We start from the raw sequence: 23,824 nt of genomic DNA on the forward strand, positions 1-23,824 counted from the left end.
ATTTTATTTATATAGTATCTTGTATTAACATTTCCATTAAAATTATTTTGAATAATAAATATCATTAAACCCTTATACATTTCCTCAATACAAATAGTCTCTTCCCTTGAAAGAAATGGTGTATTATCATCACAATACTTAACATTCATCTCTCTTATTAATCTTGTAAAGTAATTCATTTTTGGTTCTAATTTAAAAGAGTTATATATATTTTTATATTTTTTATTATCATTAATTAAAATTAAATCACAGAAAATACATTGTTTATATGAACCCTCATTATTAAGCCCTATTCTATCACAAGCCGGACAATTCTCTAATTTATCATATGGAGAGTCTGGAAATTCTAAATATCCTTCAGAACTTATCATATTTATATGGTAAATTTTTACTTAAACTAAACGCAAGTTTATTCATTAATAAATACAATGTTTCAAAGCACAAAAGACAAATTTCAATCAATCTCTACTTCGGTGAAAGATATAGAAAAATATGTCAAAGATGTTAAATTGAACAAAGATAAATATGGAAATTTTTGGGTAAAACCAGTTATGGAAAATAACATGAGCCCCTCTATTTCATTTAAAGGAAGAGCTCTAACTATACCTGGAAAGACATCCATTAAAGTAAATCTAACAAAAGTTTCTCCTCTACTCCTGGCAATTTATTCAAAGCTTGAAAAAGTGATTGACCACGATACTTTGAAAAAGAATGATAAGACCATCAACAATACTCGTGGAGAAATTTGTATTTACTTTAATAATCCAAAGGGTGTAGATCAAAGTAAAATGAATGATGTTAATATTTCTGGTGAAATGTCATTTCGTTCTATGATAGTTAGAGATTATTTAAAGATAACTTTTGATATTAAAAATGTAGAGATTGAATCCGTTAATGAAAGAAAGTATATTGGTATAGATGGAAAGGTTTTTGCTGCTAATTAAATATGAGTCATTACAGCAGTGAAGATTTTACTATTTCATTGAACTCGGACGATAGTGATGATAGTATTTCATTGAACTCGGACGATGGTGATGATAGTATTTCATTGAACACAGATGATAGTTATGATACTAATAGTTTGTGCTCAAATGATAGTTATGACTTATGAGAGTAGCTTTATTGATGACTCTGAGTATGATTCTGAGTATTCATGTGATAGTTATGACTTAGATGATTCTGAGTGAAAAAGTGTTTTAGTTTAAGCACAGCGATATATATAAAACGGAGCTGTAAAGCTCAAAAGTGTTTTATTTTAAGCACAGTGATATATATAAAACACCACGTTTTCTCACGCTATAAATATGGTTTATTGTGATACTTGCGAGAAGGAAGTAAAATATTATAAACAACATATTCTCACCGCAAAACATACATACAACATTCTTAACAAACTTTCCCCTCTTCCACCTAAAACAAAACATTGTAAGGTCTGTAAAACAACCATCCTCAAGAAGGGGTTTAAAGCCCATCTTAAAACTAACAAACACTTGTCAAAATTGTTTACTATTAAAAATACTGATGGTGCTTTCAAAAGACATATCAGGATTCGAATCTTTAACTTCAAACCTCCCGAACCAAAGTCTATAGTTGATGCTGTAGAAATAGTCAAACCTGCTGTTCAAACATTGATTGAAAAAACACTAAAAGAAATGAAACCACTTAAATTTTATATGGGGGTAAAATTAGAAATGACAAAGGATAAAGGAGTTATAGATACACCATACATGAGAACTGAGCCACACTTTATATCTTCATATCAAGATTTTAAAACATCAGGAGTCTATGATGAACTTATTAAACAAGAGCAAGATGTGGATAATTCAATCGTAGGAAGTGGATTCAATATAGGAAAAATTATTTACATAGACATTCATATTCTTAAATCAGATCCTCTAAAAGCTTCTTCTTACATTGATTTACCCAGTGTTATCAAAAATAGAAAAGCAGTTATCAATATCAAAAATAAAGACAATAAATGTTTTCTCTGGTCTATTTTAGCACACTTACATCCTCCACATTTTCATGATGAAAGAGTATCTCATTATAAAAAATATGAGAATACATTAAATACGAAAGATCTAAAGTTTCCGATGACTTTAAATGATATTCCTAAATTTGAAAAGATGAATAATTTATCAGTTAATGTTTATGGTCTAACAGAAACAAACAACATTCAGGTTTTAAAGCTTTCTGACAATTGTAAACAAACTCATATTAATCTTCTATATTTTAATTCAGAGGAAAATTCACATTATACATACATCAAAGATATTACAAAATTAATAAAACCACAAGTATGTAAAAGAACAAATAAAATATATATTTGTATGCGTTGTCTTAACTTCTTCCATACACAAGAAAGATTAGATAAACATTCAAATTATTGTGGTGAACATAAATCAACGGTAATCAACATGCCTAAAAAAGGCTCAAAGATCACATTCAAAGATGAAAAGAAAACAATAAAACATCCATTTGTTATATATGCTGATTTTGAAAGTATTTTAGAAAAAATTGATACTGCTTCTCCAGATCCAAAAGAATCATACACAAATAAATATCAAAAACATACTCCTTGTGGTTTTTGTTATTATATCAAATCATCCGTTGGTGATAAATATAACAAGTTAGAGATGTATAGAGGCTCAAATACCCCAGAGGAGTTTGTGAAACGACTAGAAAAAGACTGTGTTCGATTAACCAAGATAATGAGAGAAACCAATAAACCAATGTCCTTAACAAGTAAAGAAAAAAGAGAATTTATAAAAAACAATGTCTGTCATATTTGTGAGGAGAAAATTGGTAAAGGTCTAAAGGTTAGAGACCATTGTCATCTCACTGGTATATATAGAGGTCCGGCTCATCAAAGTTGTAATATTAATTATCAACTCCCCTCTTTCATTCCTGTCTTTCTTCATAACAACGCTCATTATGATACACATCTATTTATCAAGGAACTCTCAAAGACTTCTGGAAGTATCTCAGCAATTCTAAACACGGATCAGAAATACATTTCATTCACAAAAACAATTCACACATCTCCTATTACTCATATCAGATTTCTTGATACATTTAAATTCATGGCAAGTCCATTGGCTAACTTGGTTCAAAATCTAAAAGAGTTTCCATGTCTTTCAGAGTATTTTTTAGATAAAGATTTTCTAACACAAAAGGGAATTTACCCCTATGACTATATGGACTCATTTGAGAGATTCAATGAAACACAACTTCCTTTAAAAGAAAATTTCTATAACAAATTCAATAATAGTCATATATCTGATAAAGATTATGTACACGCACAAAATGTTTGGAAAAAATATAACATTAAGAATCTTGGTGAGTATCACGATTTGTACCTCAAAACTGATGTGCTTTTGTTGGTGATGTGTTTGAGGCTTTCAGAACAATCTGTCATTCTGGATATGGATTGGATCCTGCTCACTATTACACTGCTCCTGGATTGGCTTGGAGCGCGATGTTAAAAATGACAAAACAAGATTTGGATTTGATAACCGATGTTGATATGCTTTTGATGATTGAAAAGGCAAAGAGAGGAGGAATTTCACAAGTCTGTTCAAAGAGATATGCTAAAGCAAATAACAAGTACATTCCAAATTATGATCCATCGGTAGAGAGCTCCTACTTGATGTATTATGATGCGAACAACCTGTATGGCTGGGCAATGTCTCAGGCTCTTCCTTATGGAAAACTTGGATGGGTAAAGGAAAAAGATTACAAAAAGGTTTTACAAGATGTATGTATCTCTACACAAAAAGAATTGGATGATTCAAAGGTTGGTTATTATTTTGAGGTCGATTTGAAATATCCAGAGGAACTTCATAACCTACACAAAGATCTCCCATTTGCTTGTGAAAAGGAAAGTCCAAAGAAGGAGTGGTTAAGTGATTATCAACAATCATTTAATATAGGTGAATCAACAGAAAAATTACTTACTACATTATATAACAAGAAAAATTATGTTCTACACCAAAGAAATTTGCGACAATATTTATCAAAAGGTCTAAGAGTAGAGAAGATCCATAGGGTTCTAAAGTTCAATCAAAGTCATTGGTTAAAGGGGTACATTGATTTTAATACACAAAGAAGAACAGAGTCAAAAACAGATTTTGAGAAAGACTTTTATAAATTGATGAATAATGCGGTCTTTGGTAAGACTATGGAGAATGTGAGGAAAAGACAAAATATCAGACTATCAACATCTTGGGAACAAGCATCAAAATTAATTAATAGACCGAGTTTTACTCGAGCTGAGGTCTTTACTGAGAACTTTTGTGCGATCCATTTGATTAAAGAGAGTATTGAAATGAACAAACCTATTTATATTGGAACATCAATTCTTGATTTATCAAAGTCATTAATGTATGATTACTTTTATAATAACTTGAGGAAGAAATATCAAAATGATGTTAATCTACTTTATATGGACACAGATAGTTTTATTTTGAAAATTAATACCAACGATGTTTATTCAGACATGAAAAGAGACATTAATATCTATGACACGAGTAATTACAGTCCAGAGAGTGAGTTGTTCTCTTCTAAAAATAAAAAGGTGATTGGAAAGTTCAAGGATGAATTGGGAGGAAATGTTATGAGTGAATTTGTGGGATTGAGGTCAAAGGCTTATGCTTATAAATACATTGTGAATAACGTTGAAAAGACTGATAAGAAGTTAAAAGGTGTAAAGAAAAATGTTATTAAAGAAACAATAAACTTTAAGGATTATTATAACTGTTTAACAACAAAGAAAGAAGAGTTTAGAAAGATTAATGGAATAAGAAGTTATAAACATCAATTATATTCAGAAGAGATAAATAAGAAAGCATTGGGGGCTTTTGATGATAAGAGGTTTATTTTAGAAAATGGAATTGATAGTCTCCCTTATGGTTATATAAGTATATAAGTGATAAGATATATATAAGTGATAAGATATATATAAGTGATAAGATATACATAAGTGATAAGATATATATAAGTGATAAGATATATATAAGTGATAAGTTAAAAAGGGGGGGTTGTGGATTTTAACGGTCTACCGCCGCCTTTTTTACTATTATATAAATGATAGAACCAAGTATCAACCAGACTAAAGAGTGGAGGTGTAATCAACCTTGGTATATAAATGGAAAACATAATGAATGTGAAAAATATCAAATAGGTATAATTGAAAAGGCAACTGGTAAAAAAGTTCACAAAACAAATAAGAGAATTAATTTAAATACCGGTGATTTGGGTAAAAAAGATAAAAATATTTTTGAGTGGACGGAAAACTTTGATGGTTGTCAGGAAAATATATACATTCATTTAAAAATTGTATGTGGGAGAGGAGGCGCTCAGACAAGAACATTGAGGGAGGTTTATCATTTTATTTTAGCTCAGTTAAAATATCTTGAGAAAGAACCAAACTCAAACATATTTTTTGTTAATGTATTAGATGGTGAGGAGAGTTGTAGGAGAATTAAATTATTTCCCACACATAAACAAATATTTGTAGGGTCGTTGTTTGAGTGGGTCAAAGATGATTCACCAGATGATATTAAGAGTAAAAGGTTAAAAGGTCCATAAGGTCAGAAGGATCACAGGTTCACACAGAAGGACCATTGTTTAAGTGGTCTAATGAATAAGGATAACATGTCAAAAGGTTAGAAGGTTCGTAAAGAACAGGGTGAGAGAAATAGAGGTGTTTAGGGGCAATGAGGGAGGGGAAAAATTAACATGTAAGTCAATGGGAAAATGAGAGTGTCCCAGAAGCAACATATATACACTACTTGTGTGTGTGTGTGTGTGTGTGGGGGGGGGGGTTGGGCGGGGGGTGCATAAGGCCACAGACTGCTGCTTTGATCGCTCCCAGGTTAAAAAATAAAATTGCTCTTAGGAAATATGCCACGGTATATTTAGTGTTAACAAGCGTTACGCCGAGGTCCCCCATCGGTGAAGTGATGAGTTGACAAAGTGGAAGACGCAAGGCGGCCATCTTGGATTTTGACGTGGCGACCCAATTTGCAATAGCGTTCTTCCTTATGCGTAGATACACCCACACACCAGATTAGAAGTTCGTAGTTCGTTTAGTTTTCAAGATATTTCGTTCACAAGGTTCAGACATATATATGGTGGCGGCCACCTTGAATTTTGACGTGGCTACCCAATTTTCCATAGCGTTCTTCCTTATGCCTAGATACACCCACACACCAGATTAGAAGTTGGTACTTCGCTTATTTTTCAAGATATTCCGCTCACAAGGTTCAGACATACACGGCGGTGGCCATCTTGGATTTTGACCTGGCGACCCAATTTTCAATAGCGTTCTTCCTTATGCGTAGATACACCCACATACCAGATTAGATGTTAGTACGTTTATTTTTCAAGATATTCCGCTCACAAGGTTCAGACATATACAGACTTGGCATTTAATATGGAATATTTTTTTGTGGGGGTGAACTTACTTTTCAAGATGACTTAGAACCAAAAGTTCATTGAAATTATGTTGAAATTATTCTAGATTTTGTTAATGTGACCTTTAAAAGAAACAAAAACCACATTTGACATTTTGAAGCAAATAAATTGATCCTTGAAAGTGATGCAAACTGATATCGAACTCAATTCACGGACAGTACTGTGTTAAACTTCTGCGCGTTTTCCAGAAGTATCTCTTTATTTTGCACATTAGCCAAAAATTTGTTTTTAACAAAAACAAAAGTTAAATTACGACTGGGATTACGGACAGTAAAATTACAGTTCAGTACTTCGTGTAACCCCCACGAGCATTCAGGAGAGCACGTACACGTTGAGGCATGCTGTTCATGAGATTTGCCAAGGTTTGGACAGGAATCGCTTGCCATGCAGTTACAATAGCCTGCTGCAGTTCACGCACAGAGGCAGGCTGCTGGTCCAAGTTGTCGATTTGACGCGTTAATTCTGCCCACAATTTCTCTATCGGATTCATATCCGGGGACATGGCAGGCCACTCCATATGCTCTACACCACGGTCAGCAAGAAAGTGTTGGATCGTGCGAGCACGATGAGGCCGTGCATTGTCATCTTGGAAGGCAAAGTTTCCTCGAAAGGCTGCACGAACAAATGGAAGCAATGTTTCTTCCAGAATGGCCCTGTGCTTGAACTGGTTCAGGTTTCCATTCAGAACAACCAGGTCAGTTTTGCCCCCTGCATGAAAAGCAGCCCAAACGGTCACCCCACCACCTCCAGCTTGGACTCTTGGCACTATATAATCTTCGTTGTAGGCTTCATGCACTTGTCTGTGCACTCGGACGCGGCCATATTGACGATAGACCAGAAATCTAGACTTGTCACTGAAGATCATGTGATTCCAGTGTCCTGGTTGCCATTGAGGGTGCTCTCTGGCCCACTGCAATCAGCGCTGGCGGTGTTGTCTAGTCAGACGTGGCTTTCTCAGGGGACGCCTGGCACGATAGCCTGCTTGAACCAGTCGTTGGTTGACTAGCCTTCTGGATACAGGCACATTTGTCAGTTGCTGCCACTCAGCCCAAAGCCGATTAGCTGACTTGGTACAGCCATTGCGGACTAACCGGTGCAGCTGGCGATCATCCCTCCTTGTGGTTCTGTGGGGACGTCCTGACCTCGGTATTGGAGTAGGGACACCCCTCTGAGCATTTCGTTTCAGGATCTTTGACACCTGACCTTGAGTGATGCCATACTGCCGAGCAATAGCACGCTGTTTCATGCCAGAATTTCGTAAAGCCACCACTAAATGACAAACGGCATTGTCGAGTTGACGGACCATCTCCAGGGGAAGCGGCAATAACTTTTGTAGACGTGCAGCAGTTGTTTTCCACTATACAGAACGCAACAACCCTTATATACCCAATTGTGAAGCCAATCGTCAAATGTACCTGTCCGTACATTTTGTCACGCCACCTGTGATATAATCCTGTTATTGACTTCTTGCTGCGACAGACAATCAGTGACATGGTTCTTTTAACAAAGAAATCACCGAAGCGTAAAAGAAACTCACCAGATTGATATATCGAGTTCAGAAAGTAAACCCAAGTCAAGAAAAAAATATATTCCATATTTAATGCCAAGTCTGTATATGGTGGCGGCCATCTTGGATTTTGACGTGGCGACCAAATTTTCAATAAGGTTCTTCCTTATGCCGAGATACACCCACACACCAAATTAGAAGTTGGTACTTCGCTTATTTTTCAAGATATTGCACGCACAAGGTTCAGACATTCATGACGTCAGACATGCATGGCGGCGGCCATCTTGGATTTTGACGTGGGTTGCACCCACACACCAAATTAGAATTTGGTCCTTCGCTTACGCATGCCCGCATGCACGCATGGATGGATGGACACACGGACGGAGGGGAAAACCATAGTCCCCCTTTCGCTCTGCGGTGCGACGGGGGACAACAAGCATTATGCCTAGGTCTCCCGTCGGTGAAGTGATGAGTTGACAAAGTGGAATTCGCAAGGTGGCCATCTTGGATTTTGACGTGGCGACCCAATTTTCAATAGCGTTCGTCCTTATGCCGAGATACACCCACACAGCAGATTCGAAGTTGGTACTTCGCTTATTTTTCAAGATATTTCGCTCACAAGGTTCAGACATATATATGGTGGCGGCTATCTTGGATTTTGACGTGGCGACCAAATTTTCAACAGGGTTCTTCCTTATGCCGAGATACACCCACACAAGATTAGAAGTTGGTACTTCGCTTATTTTTCAAGATATTCCGCTCAAGGTTCAGACATTCATGACGTCAGACATACATGGCGGCGGCCACCTTGGATTTTGACGTGGGTTGCACCCACACACCAAATTAGAATTCGGTCCTTCACTTACGCACGCACGGACGGACGGACACGGACGGAGGGGAAAACCATAGTCCCCCATTCGCTCTGCGGTGCGATGGGGGACAACAAGCGTTACGCCTAGGTCCCCCGTCGGTGAAGTGATGTGAGTTGACAAAGTGGAAGACGCAAGGCGGCCATCTTGGATTTTGACGTGGGTTGCACCCACACACCAAATTAGAATTCGGTCCTGCCGGCATGCACGGGCGGACGGAGGGGAAAACCATAGTCCCCCTTTCGCTTCGCGGTGCGACGGGGGACAATAAATATGCTGATTTTGGAATTTCACAATACTCTATGTAGTTAGGCAGTTAAGAGGAAGCATCGTTCATTTTTTCAGGAAAGCACCAAATTTGGCACAGATGTAGTATGGACCTATACAATTGTTTTCCTGAGTGGCGCCAAAAAATTCAGAAAATTCAAAAAATCCAAAAAAATGTCCTGGATGCCGTGAAAAAGGGGAGAAAACGGGTATTGATTCGAACTGTAGATTCTGATATTGTGGTCTTGGCAATAGCACACTACTTTACCTACCAGTCACACGGTGTGGAGGAACTCTGGATTGCCATTGGCACTGGTAAAAGCTACCGCTACCTTGCCATCCATAAAATTGCCAACGGCCTTGGCCGCAGGAAGTCCGAGTCTTTGCCATTATTTCATGCCTTCACTGGCTGCGACACTGTCATTTTTTGCCCAAATTGGGGAAAAGACTGCCTAGAAGGCTTGGGAGGCATACCCCAGCATCACGCAGACCTTTCATGCTCTCGCTTATAGGCCATCTGTGGATGCTATTACTATGGAACTACAGAGCATAGAAAGATATGTTGCCATCCTCTATGACCGGACTACCGAGATAAAGACAGTGAATGACATGCGCCGACACTTGTTCACAAAGAAGGCAAGAACAATTGATCACATTCCCCCAACAGCAGACGCCTTCGAACAACACCTAAAACGTGCATGTTTTCAGGCTGGACACGTATGGAGTCAGGCACTTGTGCCCTACCCAGAACTTCCATTACCAGCTGATTGGGGCTGGATGAAAACGGGGACTTCTTGGACACCAATTTGGACCACAATACCACTGATACAGGAGGCATGTTCAGAGCTTACAAGCTGCCATTGTAAGTCGGCCTGTAAAGGCAACTGTAAATGCTCTAGGGCAAATCTGCCCTGCACATCACTGTGTGACTGCGATGGACAGTGCTTGTAGTACTACGCGTCTGTGCGAGAGCCTCCACCTTTCAAGTGCCCACAATATTTTAAGTTAAAACTGCAACTGTGTGTAACTTTGATTAATTAATACCGTTCCATTGTTATCAGAGACCAATAAAACAATGTGTATCACTTGGAATTGAAATTTTACCTAAAATACTATGAGAGATTCAAGGAAAATGGAAACACCATGGCGGCCATCTTGAAATTAACGATGATGGATGCCAATCTTTATGCAATTGATCCCATTGGATTCAGAGACCATGAAACATGGGGTAAGACACTGGAACTGTGGTGTTATCGCTCATAGTATCGAAGTTATTGAGGGAAATAGGTCACAGAGGGCGGTCATGTTGAAATTCAATATGGCGGCCACCAGGGGTTCTGAATTTTTGGGTGCCCCTCAGGAAAACAATTGTATAGGTCCATACTACATCTGTGCCAAATTTGGTGCTTTCCTGAAAAAATGAACGATACGCCCTATTTTTCGGTCTTAACTGCCTAAGTAATCTATATATATATATATAAAACACAGTTTGTGTGTGTGTGTGTGTGTGTGTGTGTGTGTGTGTGTGTGTGTGTGTGTGTGTGTGTGTGTGTGTGTGTGTGTGTAATATTACTGATAGACTCCTAAACGGAGAGGCTTTCGTGCTTGATATTTGGCATAGACTTGGCCATTGAGCCTGGGACGAACATGGCCGAACTCAAAATATTTGACGATCCATATTTTTTATTCATATTTACCTCAGCGCATTTCAGCGCACGGAATCAACGGAATCAGAGCAGGTGGGCGCTGATTCGCTCAGAGCGATCACGTGATGACGCTATGAACGCTATGAACGCTATGACGCTATGAAAAAAAAAATCGCTATGACGCTATGAAACGCTATGAACGATATGACGCTATGACGCTATGAAAAAAAAAATCGCTATGACGCTATGAACGCGATGACGCTATGAACGATATGACGCTATGAACGCTATGACGCTATGAAAAAAAAAATCGCTATGAACGATATGACGCTATGAACGCTATGAACGATATGACGCTATGAAACGATATGACGCTATGAAAAAAAAAATCGCTATGACGCTATGAATGCGATGACGCTTTGAACGATATGACGCTATGAACGCTATGACGCTATGAAAAAAAAAATCGCTATGACGCTATGAACGCGATGACGCTATGAACGATATGACGCTATGAACGCTATGACGCTATGAAAAAAAAAATCGCTATGAACGCGATGACGCTATGAACGATATGACGCTATGAACGCTATGAACGATATGACGCTATGAAACGATATGACGCTATGAAAAAAAAAATCGCTATGACACTATGAAACGCTATGACGCTATGAACGATATGACACTATGACGCTATGAAACGCTATGAACGCTATGAACGATATGACGCTATGAAAAAAAAAAATCGTTATGACGCTATGGAACGCTATGATGCTATGAAAAAAAAAAATCGCTATGAACGCTATGACGCTATGAAAAAAAAAATCGCTATGACGCTATGAACGATATGACGCTATGAACGATATGACGCTATGAACGATATGACGCTATGAAACGCTATGAACGCTATGAACGATATGACGCTATGAAAAAAAAAATCGCTATGACGCTATGGAACGCTATGATGCTATGAAAAAAAAAATCGCTATGAACGCTATGACGCTATGACGCTATGAAAAAAAAAATCGCTATGACGCTATGAAACGCTATGACGCTATGAAAAAAAAAAATCGCTATGACGCTATGAAACGCTATGACGCTATGAAAAAAAAAATCGCTATGACGCTATGAACGCTATGACGCTATGAAAAAAAAAATCGCTATGACGCTATGAACGATATGACGCTATGAACGATATGACGCTATGAAACGCTATGAACGCTATGAACGATATGACGCTATGAAAAAAAAAATCGCTATGACGCTATGGAACGCTATGATGCTATGAAAAAAAAAATCGCTATGAACGCTATGACGCTATGACGCTATGAAAAAAAAAATCGCTATGACGCTATGAAACGCTATGACGCTATGAAAAAAAAAAATCGCTATGACGCTATGGAACGCTATGATGCTATGAAAAAAAAAAATCGCTATGAACGCTATGACGCTATGAAAAAAAAAATCGCTATGACGCTATGAACGATATGACGCTATGAAACGCTATGAACGCTATGAACGATATGACGCTATGAAAAAAAAAATCGCTATGACGCTATGGAACGCTATGATGCTATGAAAAAAAAAATCGCTATGAACGCTATGACGCTATGACGCTATGAAAAAAAAAATCGCTATGACGCTATGAAACGCTATGACGCTATGAAAAAAAAAAATCGCTATGACGCTATGGAACGCTATGATGCTATGAAAAAAAAAAATCGCTCGCTCTCCCCCCGTGAAGCTTCCCCCTCCCCCCTCCCCTTCCCCCTCCCCTTCCCCCTCCCCTCCCCCGCCCGGCAATGCCGGGTACTTCTGCTAGTGGTCTATACAGTGTATTTAATAGGCTAATTACGTCTGTGTTCCTCCCCTGAAACATGGAAATGCTCCTCGGAGACGATAAATTAACGTAAAGGTTGCTTCAAATGAATCCACACCCACAGGAAAATTAGTCCCTCACAAACTGCCTCAACTTTGCTTTTTCAACCAGCGCAAGAATAAAGGCTTCCTTCTATTTTATTTTTCTATCGTGGATTTTTTACCATGGGCTTTCAGCTGGTGTAAATATAAAAGGTTTCTCTGCCCCTGAGGCTTTAGTCAAAAGAGTTTTGCAGTCATCGAATAATACAAAGAGTACCGTTGTAAAGACGATCAATTTATTCGTTGGAAAACTAATAATTGATTTCCTTTGAACAAAAATGCATTTGTTTCACCTCAAACTTGCCTCTTTTAAAAGTTTGTGCTTCTGGAATTGAAGAAGAAGAAGCAGGCTATTGAGCTTTATTGTTGTGTTTCTGATACTATACGAGCATTTATTATTCCACACCAGCAGGAACCTTTTGTACAAGGACACGGTGGAAGGACACAAAAGGAATTGTCGTAATACTTCTTGAAGGAAAAAAAATATATATATAAAAGCACACGGAAGGAGTACTCAGAGCAACAACCACAGCCAGGAGAACTGCATCTACATGTTACAGAACATCCATTCCATTTTACATCCGCATTGAGATTCACAGATATACATAAAATATGTTTGTGACGTACAACATGCTCTCCTTTGATTAAACGCGTCAGCGAAGTGACGGGAGGCACGCCAAGTATTTATGATTGAAGAGGAACCCGCTGCCATTTCCTACAAGTGATTAAATCCCCCGATTCTTGTATTCTCGAGCACACCGAAAGGGAAACTGCTCCAGGATCATGCCGGATCATTTACGGCATCTATGTTTTTGTTGGCAGAAGGTGCTTCTCCAATGAGCAATGATCATCACGGGAATCAGTCATTGATTGGAAAGAAGCAAGTCGCGTAGAGGTCTGGAGATTTTTATTTATTTTTGATTTTGTATCCAAGATCGAGGCTCGCGAAAGAGCTCACATTAATCACTCAAAAAGTCAAACCAACACATAAAACACAAAATAAGGGGAGCGGTAGACAAGAGGGGGAAGGACACAAACACAACATTTGAGAGCAAGGACATCGAGAGAACTGTGGGAGGGAGAGGGCTTGGGGAGGGGGAGGGAGGCATGGGAAGGGTGGGTGGGAGAGGTATAAAACATATGGACACTGCAAGAACTTCCAGGAAAGAAGTTGGAATTTCAAAAAAGTGTATCTGGGGTGAATTAGTGGGGGTAGAAAAGATCAAGGTTTTGGATGGGGGAAGATAAGAGATGGTGGTGAACAGCTGTTTTAAAGACCTGGAGGGAGGAGTGGGATTGAAGGGAGTGGGGGAGTTTGTTCCAGAGGCGGGTGAAAAGGGGAATGAAAGAGTGAAGGTGAGTAGAGAGCCTAGATTTTGGCAGTTCTAACCATAAGAGGATTGCTGGCAGATCTTGTGCGACCTGTAGGAATATTTGGGGGACAGAGCACAGAGAGAGCTGTGGGAGCAACGCCGCAGAGGAGTCGATAGAAGACAGAAAGACCACCAACCTGCCTGCGGTGAGTAAGTGAAAGGGGCCCTTGGAGTTAGCTTCATGGCAGGAGATTCCAATAATTCTGAAAGCTTTGGTTTCAACAGCGTGAAGCCGAGCTCGGTGTGAGGCAGGAGCACCGGCCCAGAGGGGGGAACAGTATTCCATTGAGCTGCGGATGAAAGCCTTGTATGTGGGGAGGAGCTCAGGTGTGCCAAGGAAGGACTTCGCATGACGGAGGATGCCCAGTCGGCGACTGGCTTTGGAGGCCAGCTTGGAAATGTGGTTTTCCCAAGAAAGATCATGGCAGATAGTGAGACCCAAAAGCTTGAGCGACAGAACTTCTTGGAGAGGATTGTTGAGAAAGGAGATGGGAGGGTTTTCCAGTCGGTCTTTTCAGAGAGACGTAGCGAGACTGTGAGATTTGTCAGGATTGAAAGATGTTCCACTTGTTTGACCAGTCTGTGATTTTGTGCAGGTCTACAGAGAGTGAGGAGGCTGCAGACTGCCGATCTGAGGGATGCGGAATGGAGCGGCAGAGAGTGGAGTCATCAGCAAAGAGATAGAGAGGATTTTCCAGTGAGTTGGAGAGATCATTGATGAAGACCAGAAATGGCACAGGGCCCAGAACACTACCTTGGGGAACTCCAGCCTGAACAGGAAGGGGAGATGAGAGAAATCCATTCAGGGCCACACGTTGACTACGACCAGAGAGGATGTCCGCAAACCATGCGTGGAGATTTCCATGGATATCATAGGAGGAGAGTTTGGTGAGCAGAGCTGGGTGCCAGACTGTATCAAAGGCACGTGATATGTCAAGGGAGACAGCTCTGATTTCCTGTTTGGCATTGAGGACCTCCATCCATTGTTGAGACAGCAGAAGCAACATGTCCAGAGTAGAATGACCTGGTCTGAATCCAAATTGATGATTGGAGATCAAGCCATTGGAGAAGAGGAAGGATTTGATATCCAAAGGAATGATGGATTCCATGACTTTGCTGATAATTGGGAGCAGGCTGATTGGTCTGTAGTTGCAAGGATCTGTTTTTGCACCTTTTTTGTGTAAGGCGGTAATGTTTGCTGATTTCCAACATGCTGGCAGATGACCTTGAGCAAAAGAGAGGGTGAAAAGAACAGAGAGAGGGTGAGATAGAGCAGCAGTGCAGGATTTTAGGACCCGCGGGCTGATGCCGTCTGGTCCAGTTGCAGAATCAGTCAAGGTTTGACAAAAACCTCTCCACCTTGTCAGGAGAGAAGGACACAGTGCAGGAGCAGTTGGGTTTGACTGGGTAAGGTGGGGACAGAGAGAGGTGGGTTTGGGACACAATATTTGAGGAAAACACAGAGTTGAGGCATTCGGCTTTGTCAGGTGCGGTGTCAACTGTGTAGCCATTTGAGGTAAGGGAGGGGATGGAGGAGGAACAAACACCAGAAACAGATTTGACCAGATGCCACCAGGATTTGAAGGAAGGAGACAGGTTTGAGAGTTCAATCTTGAGTGTGGAGAGATAGCGCTTCCTGGCACTCCTGAGGGTAGAGAAACACTTGTTCCGAGCTTGGTGGAAGAAACTGAGATTGCCTTCAGTTGCCTTCCAAGAGGCAAAGGCAAGTTGTTTCAGGGCAACTGCCTCACCACAAGATTCAGTGTACCATGGACGGGAGGAAGGGTAAGACAACTGAAGACGAGACGGGATAAATCTGTGCATGAGAGAGAGAGCAGTTTCTTTTGGAAGAATTCCCAGGAAGAATTGATGTCAGAGGCAGTGGAGATGGGAGACCTTTCCAGATGATTGATGGCTACTTGCAGACCATGCCAGTCAGCCTGAGTGAAATGGTAACTCGTCGACGCTGAGGAGGCTCTCTGAGAATGGTCAGAGAGATGTCCACTTTAACAAGCACATGATCAGAAGAACCGATTGGAGCAGAAGAAGAGCAGCAGACATTTGTAGGAAAGTTTGTCATAACCAAGTCTAGAAGAGAAGATACTCTGTTGACTGAGATCCGGGTCGGGAAATTGACAGATTGTGTCAGTCCCAATGAGTCGCAGAAGTCCTTTGCTGAGGTGCCATGGCTGGTGAGAGAGGAACCCACACCCAGCCAGCTGGCATGATGACAGTTGAAGTCGCCACATATGAGGAAGAGAGAGTTGGGATGAGTTGATAGAAGTTGGTCCATGTTGTCAGACAGCGAAATGTAAATGGAGTCATCACTGTTTGGAGGATGGTACAGAACACATATGAACAAAAGGTGGGAGTGGAGAGGAAGCCATAGCCAGAGGTACTCCTGGAGGTGGGGTGGAGAGAGGGCAGTGCAAGGAGAGTGAGGAAGAGAGTTTTTGATAAAGATAGCAACCCCACCACCAGGATGAGGCTCAGGTCTATCATACCGGAGGAGGGAGTAACCAGGAAGAGATATTAAGGAATCAGAGACATCTTGAAGGAGGAAAGTTTCTGTTAAGCATATTACGTCTGGTTTGTCAGAAGCAACCTGTATGGAGAGATCAATCAGGTTTGAGCGAAGGCCCCGGATGTTTGAGGTTCATACCGTTAATGAGGAGAGACGGGGAGCATCGGGTGCAGGACAGGGAAGGGGTAGGGTTAAATGAAGGATGAGAGGGGGAGGTAGGGAGAGCAGTTGATAGTGTGTCAGAGATTACAGAAGAGTTACAAGAAAGGGAAGGATGAGGAGGACGAAAGGTTTGATGGTGATGGGATGAGGAACAGTGAGGGGTTGTTTGAGGGGGGTGGGGGGGGGGGCAGAAGAAAGTAGAAGGTTGGGGGAGGTGGAGGTGTGAGATAGAAGGGAGACGAAGTGGGGAGGAGGCGGCTTTGAGGAGGAGGGGGGAGAATTGGAGAGGTATGGTAGGGGGGGAGATTTGAAGGGGAGGGGCTGGGGGGGTAGTTTTGAAGGGGAGTGGCGAGGGGGGAGTTTAGGAGGGGAGGGGTGAGGGGGAGTTTAGGAGGGGAGGGGAAAGGGGGGAGATTTGGAGGGGAGGGGCAAGGGGGGAGTTTAGGAGGGGAAGGGCAAGGGGGGAGTTTGGAGGGGAATGGAAGGGCAAGGGGGGAGTTTAGGAGGGGAGGGGCAAGGGGGGAGTTTAGAGGGGAAGGGCAAGGGGGGAGTTTAGAAAGTGGATGATTCATGAAAGACGAACATTTATAACAGGGTTTATTGGGTTTATTGTGATTTTCAAGTTAGCGATCCGTTTAAGAGCGATGGAGGAGGGGTGGAATGAATGTGAATTTAGAGTACGTAGTGAGGAAGAATTATAAGAGATTGAATTTTTTTTTTTTGAAGTGGAATGAGTTGAAGAGGAAATTGAAAAAAGCCTTTTAAATAGGAAGAAAAACGGCGTGTTGTAATAAACCACTGAATAAAACCCTGCAGGGGAAAGTTTAAGAATATTTAAACAGAACAGTGAAGAACAATCTTATATTCACAAATATACTGCTACGGTTTTGAGATTTGCACATATTGATCATTGAAGTTTAAAGGGTTGCCCCCCATAGTTAGTCCACGAGCAACACGTAGGCTCCCTTATGGTATTATATTAGTTATGTCATAGTATGTGTAAGTATAGGCCATTTCCCCTATTAATACCTGCGTTGTGTAGACATGAGATTAGGCCCCGTTAATTTTTGCGCCCACCCTCCAATTCCACCTCGATGGGCGTAATTGATCACGCGCCCCATTTGGCTGCCCGCTCAGTGTTATGCTTTGGCTGCCCGCTCAGTGTTACGCTTTGGCTGCCCGCAGCATCTGCTGCCCTTCGCTCGCTCACTAGTCGAGTAACACGAGGTAGACCTGAGAAGAAGGAGGAGCGCGAGGTTGGGGTAGGGGCGGCGTCAAGGCGAAGCGTCAGAGGCGATGACGGTAAGAGCCACCAGCCAACCAGGGCTCGCGCGGCATGGCATGAAAGGGCGTGGAGAGGCGCGTCTGGTGAGTTCTCGAAGGTTCGCTGGGGGTGCCTATATAAGTCACTGCACAAAGCCCTTGAGAGGACTAGCGCTGGAGGACTTGAACGACTGGTGGAAAAGGACTCGTTGGTGAGGGGACTCGCGTGCACACGGCATTAGCGATAGGACTCGTTGGAAGAGGGCTTGGTGAGAGGACTGATTGAGGAGAACTTGACTCGCATCACTCGCTTTGAGGCATTGAACTGTAACTCGCCATCGTATAACGTACGCGCCAGAGGAGAGGAAGAAGAGGCGTTGAGTACACGGCTGCAGCCAGACGCGCCGGTGGCGAATAGCGCCTACTTCAGCCACGCGAGTAAATGCGGTAATAGCCTGCCAGTGATTAACCGCCAGAGCCCACACCTTACCGTTCGCCCCGTAATAACCTTGTGCGTCCAAACGACATGCGGATAGCTCCTGCCTTCTCTACTTACCATCTGCACGGGACGAGCCGGAGACAGGAGGGAGCTGCACGAGAGCCATCCTTGGACGCGGACCATCATCCTGCAGCTGCAAGCCCCGTGTGAGTGTGTTTGTGTGACGGGCCCGTTTGTCCTGGGTATTAAGTATAAGACTGTTTAAGGCTGCACTGTGTCCCCTTTTTCTCTGAACCATTGTGAATAGTGTAAATAAATTCTGTTCTTCCTTTTCCAATTCGACCGCTTTTGTGATTTATCCATTGACTAAGCGTGGTACGAATAATATCGCTAGAACTGGGTTCACCAACTAAACGACACGGATCACGTGTACGCACCGCTCGGCGTCTCAACACACGTGGTTCGTGCGGGGCTTATTTCCACGTTTCAGGGCAGCGCGAGTAATTAGGTAATAGCGAACTCTAGTCCTAATACCCTATTTCGCGCTGTCCGGGAGGGACGTCATAGGTCCCGGGTCCCGTCAGGCCAGTCAAAGACAAGGGGACTAAACCCCCTTTGGTAAGGGGAGAAGGCCGGCGGCAGAGCCGCAATAAAAATGATGCAGGTTGTGGTGCCCACTCCTGACAGGATCACATGGATCACAGGATCGCTACACAAAGCCCTTCGAGAGGACTGGAGGGACTTGTTGGGAGAGGGCTTGATGAAAGGACTTGAATGGCTGGTGGAAACGGACTAGCGCTGGAGGACTCCCGTGCACACGGCAGTGGCGATAGGACTCGTTGGGAGAGGGCTTGATCGAGAGGACTGACTCGCAAGTGGAGAGAGAGAAATAACTTGAATCGCATCACTCGTTTTGAGGCATTGAACTGTAACTCGCTATCGTATAACGTACGCTCCAGAGGAGAGGAAGAAGAGGCGTTGAGTACACGGCTGCAGCCAGACGCGCCGGTGGCGAATAGCGCCTACTTCAGCCACGCGAGTAAATGCGGTAATAGCCTGCCAGTGATTAACCGCCGAAGGCCGCTCCCTACCAAATCGCCCCGTAATAACCCTGTGCATACAAACGACACGCGGAGAGCTCCTGCCTTCTCTACTTACCATCTGCACGGGATGAACCGGAGGGAGCTGCACGGGAGCCATCCTTGGATGCGGAGCATCATCCTGCAGCTGCAAGCCCCGTGTGAGTGTGTGTGTGACGGGCCCGTTTGTCCTGGGTATTAAGTTAAGACTGTTTAAGGCTGCACTGTGTCCCCTTTTTCTCTGAACCATTGTGAATAGTGTAAATAAATCTGTTCTTCCTTTTTCCAATTCGACCGCTTTTGTGATTTATCCATTGACTAAGCGTGGCACGAATAAGATCGCTAGAACCGGGTTCACCATATAAACGGCACGGATCGCGTGTATGCACCGCTCGGCGTCTCAACACGCGTGGTTCGTGCGGGGCTTATTTACTCGTTTCAGGGCAGCGCGACTAATTAGGTAATAGTGAATTCTAGTCCTAATACCCTATTTCGCGCTGTCCGGGAAGGACGTCATAGGTCCCGGGTCCCGCCAGGCCAGTCAAAGACAAGGGGACTAATCCCCCCCTTGGTAAGGGGAGAAAGCCGGCGACGAGATCCGCAACATTTGGTGTCAGGAGTGGGATCACAGGAGTCACAGTCCAGTGGGATCACAGGAGTTCCCTGCAGGGGAAAGTTTAAGCATATTTAAACAGAACAGTGAAGAACAATCTTATATTCACAAATATACCAACGGGGAGAGGGCCGAGAGGGACAACCACGAGTCACGTGAACAGGGCAAAAGGTGAAAGATTGTGGATTCCGGTACCTTTGCTGTGATGGATCGGAGGCTCCGCTGCCACCGAGTGTTGTTGCAGTAGAAGCTCATGATCACCCATTTCCTCTCTGCTTGCAAATGTCAAGCTGTGCATTCTGCCCCTTTGAAGTGCTTGAGTTTGCATCCTTTGGCAGCCACACGCTGTCCCATTGAGCAGTGCCACAAGTCTGATCCTGTTCCTTGTTGACCTCAACGCACTCGCAGCACCACACACTTATTGACATTAACGCACTCGTAGCACCACAACCTTATTGACATTAACGCCCTCGCAGCACCACGCACTTATTGACATTAACGCACTCGCAGCACCACACACTTAATGACATTAACGCACTCGCAGCACCACAACCATATTGACATTAACGCACTCGCAGCACCACACACTTATTGACATTAATGCACTCGTAGCACCACACACTTATTGACATTAACGCACTCGCAGCACCACACACTTATTGACATTAACGCACTTGCAGCAGCACCACACACTTATTGACATGAACACACTCGTAGCACCACAACCTTATTGACATCGACACACTTGCGGCACCACAACCTCATTGACCTCGATGCACCTGCAGCACCACAACCTTATTGACATGAACACACTCGCAGCACCACAACCTTATTGACATTAACCCATCGCAGCACCACACCCTTATTGACATTAACGCACTCGCAGCACCACACCGTTATTGACATTAACGCACTCGCAGCAGCACAACCTTATTGACATCAATACACTCGCAGCACCATAACCTTATTGACATTAACGCACTCGCAGCACCACACCTTATTGACATTTACGCACCCGCAGCACCACAATTTGCCTTTTTCGTTTTCGTCGCTCTTTATTTTAAGTTTGTGTAGTTGGGATTTATGTTCTGCTCACTTTTTGTAGATGTACCATTTTATTGCCCTGTGGTCATTGACACTCGAGTACAAAGTGTGGGCCGGCACCACACATAGACCAAACCAAGTGGGGCAGGATCATTGCCCATTGTGGAGGTCATTGAGCCAGCTGGAAAAATTTCCTTCTTTTTCCTTTTTTCTTTTTCTTTTCCCCTGGCAATTCCATATCAACATGGTTTTCCTGAGATGAGCTCACAATCCTGAAGCCTGGTGCCTTCAGGTGCATTTAAGTTGATAACCTTTGGGGTACCAGTCCAGCATCTTTACCGTTAGGCCATTTTATTGTTTATTAGAGTATGTAATACTTTTTCTCTATTTATCGACATTATTGTGTCAAATTGATTTGCAAAACTGGATAACCTTCCCCGAAAGTGTTTTTTTTTTTTTGTGGTATTCTGAGTGAATCATTCCTTTACATCTGTGTGATCATTGAGTGAATCATTACCTTACATCTGTGTGATTATTGAGTGAATCATTCCCTTACATCTGTGTGATCATTGAGTGAATCATTCCCTTACATCTGTGTGATCATTGAGTGGATCATTCCCTTGCATCTGTGTGATCATTGAGTGAATCATTCCCTTACATCTGTGTGATCATTGAGTGAATCATTCCCTTACCTCTGTGTGATCATTGAGTGAATCATTCCCTTACATCTGTGTGATCATTGAGTGAATCATTCCCTTACATCTGTGTGATCATTGAGTGGATCATTCCCTTACATCTGTGTGATCATTGAGTGGATCATTCCCTTACATCTGTGTGATCATCTGATGGCAGAAGTAAAATGACAGTTACGGACTGAGCACATGTCCAGACTAGCCTCCCACCTGCCATTCTTCAGCCTCTCACCTGCCATTCTTCAGCCTCTCACCTGCCATTCTTCAGCCTCTCACCTTTCATTCTTCAGCCTCTCACCTTTCATTCTTCAGCCTCTCACCTGTCATTCTTCAGCCTCTCATCTGCCAATCCTCAGACTCCCACCAGCCATTCTTCAGCCCCCCACCTGCCATTCTTCAGCCTCTCATCTGCCAATCCTCAGACTCCCACCAGCCATTCTTCAGCCCCCCACCTGCCATTCTTCAGCCTCTCACCAGCCATTCTTCAGCCTCTCACCTGCCATTCTTCAGCCTCCCACCTGCCATTCTTCAGCCTCCCACCTGCCATTCTTCCTCCTCTCACCTGCTATTCTTCCCCTTTCTCGCTTGTTCTCAGCTGCTCACAAGGAGAAATGTGCTGGAGGAAAGCTTCCTGGTTTTTTTTCTTTCCTATTTTGTTTCCCCCATTACACCCAGCAATGCCCGCGCGGGTCTACCTCAAATATCGCTTTCAGCATTTTGTAAACCAAGGATGTAAAAATTAAATGAAGAGTTGGGAACCTTTTTTAACTCCTGGAGTTTGTAGCTTTTTTCATTTGTGTTCACCTGTTTTGGTGTTCCCATCTGTGTACTTGGCCCATGATACTATTTGCTTTGTTTGCTTTGTTTGTTTGATTTGTTTGTTTGATAAATATTAGCTCTTTCACGAGCCTCGATTCTGTATACAAAAAAAAAAAAAAAAATTATAATAATACTAGGACTCAGGTTCAAATTCCATATATACTAACAATGCATTGTTATCCCCTAATGGTCTCATCCTATGAGGTACATCTGATGTAGTTGCAAGTCCTTCCAAAATACTGGCAGTCGTGGGTTCCACCACCAAAAACCAAGGTGAGCTCCCTCCGACACGTCAAGAATAGAGTGACAGGAGAAGAACAAAATGGCACAAGCAAAATCTTGCCACAAGAGGATTCTCAGGCAGAGGCAGAGGTAGCTTGTCAGGCAGTGGCGACGCCTTTGGAGTAATAAGGGGAAGCTGTTGATCCGCCAGGGCTTGTGCGGCATGAAGGCCTTAGTTTTAGAAATAGTTTGTATTCGTTTTGGACATAATGTTAGCAGATTTTTTTTTTCTTCCATAGCTGAATTACCTCATCCTCAGATTCTTCAGTTCAGAAATTCACCGTTTGGTTCAAGAAGAAAGCGTGAGGCAGACTGCTCTGTGATTGGCTCAGCGGGAGCATGTTCACCGATTGAAGTTGTGAGGGTGTCTATACCGCCACCCAACTCTGACCAACCGAGATCAAACATGTTTGGTCGGTGCGACGGGGCTCGACACGACGCAATGCAATTTAACACGACAGGCCGTCCGCACCGACTGATTTCCTATGACAACACTGCCCACTTGCATCACCTCACAATACATTGGTTTGTGTGTCCTAGGCCCAATGCTGAAACTCCGCTGACAGTGTTATGCCTTTTGAGTGTTGAGTTAAAATTCCTGGGAAACGTTCTGCTCAAGTCCCTGTTCCTGCTATGCGCCAACTTGAGTGCAAGTCAAAATTTCTTATTTCAGCTGAAAATGATCTTCCTGTTCTCCTTTTAACCCTCTTCCTCCCTCCCCCTCTCACTTCCTCTCTCCCTCCCCCTCTCACTTCCTCTCTCCCTCCCCCTCCCTCCTTCACTCTCTCCCTCATTGACAGAGAAATGCAGAACAAATCAGAGGACAACTCAGGTTGGTCTCCAACCCT

General features: G+C 42.6%; 1 protein-coding gene across 12 annotated transcripts in view; it reads left to right on the top strand.

The window, feature by feature from the left end:
- LOC137412527 (uncharacterized) overlaps positions 1-23,824 on the top strand; it is a 149,389-nt gene that overhangs the window by 119,486 nt on the left and 6,079 nt on the right. For all 12 annotated transcript variants that reach the window (XM_078779221.1, XM_078779225.1, XM_078779223.1 and 9 more), the window contains one exon: positions 23,777-23,808. In XM_078779221.1, coding sequence (XP_078635347.1) covers positions 23,777-23,808 — 32 coding nt within the window. The remainder of the gene's footprint in view (positions 1-23,776; positions 23,809-23,824) is intronic.

Source organism: Myxine glutinosa, chromosome 5, assembly GCF_964187855.1.
Source record: "Myxine glutinosa chromosome 5, kmMyxGlut1.1, whole genome shotgun sequence".
In the NCBI taxonomy this organism is placed as follows: domain Eukaryota; kingdom Metazoa; phylum Chordata; class Myxini; order Myxiniformes; family Myxinidae; genus Myxine; species Myxine glutinosa.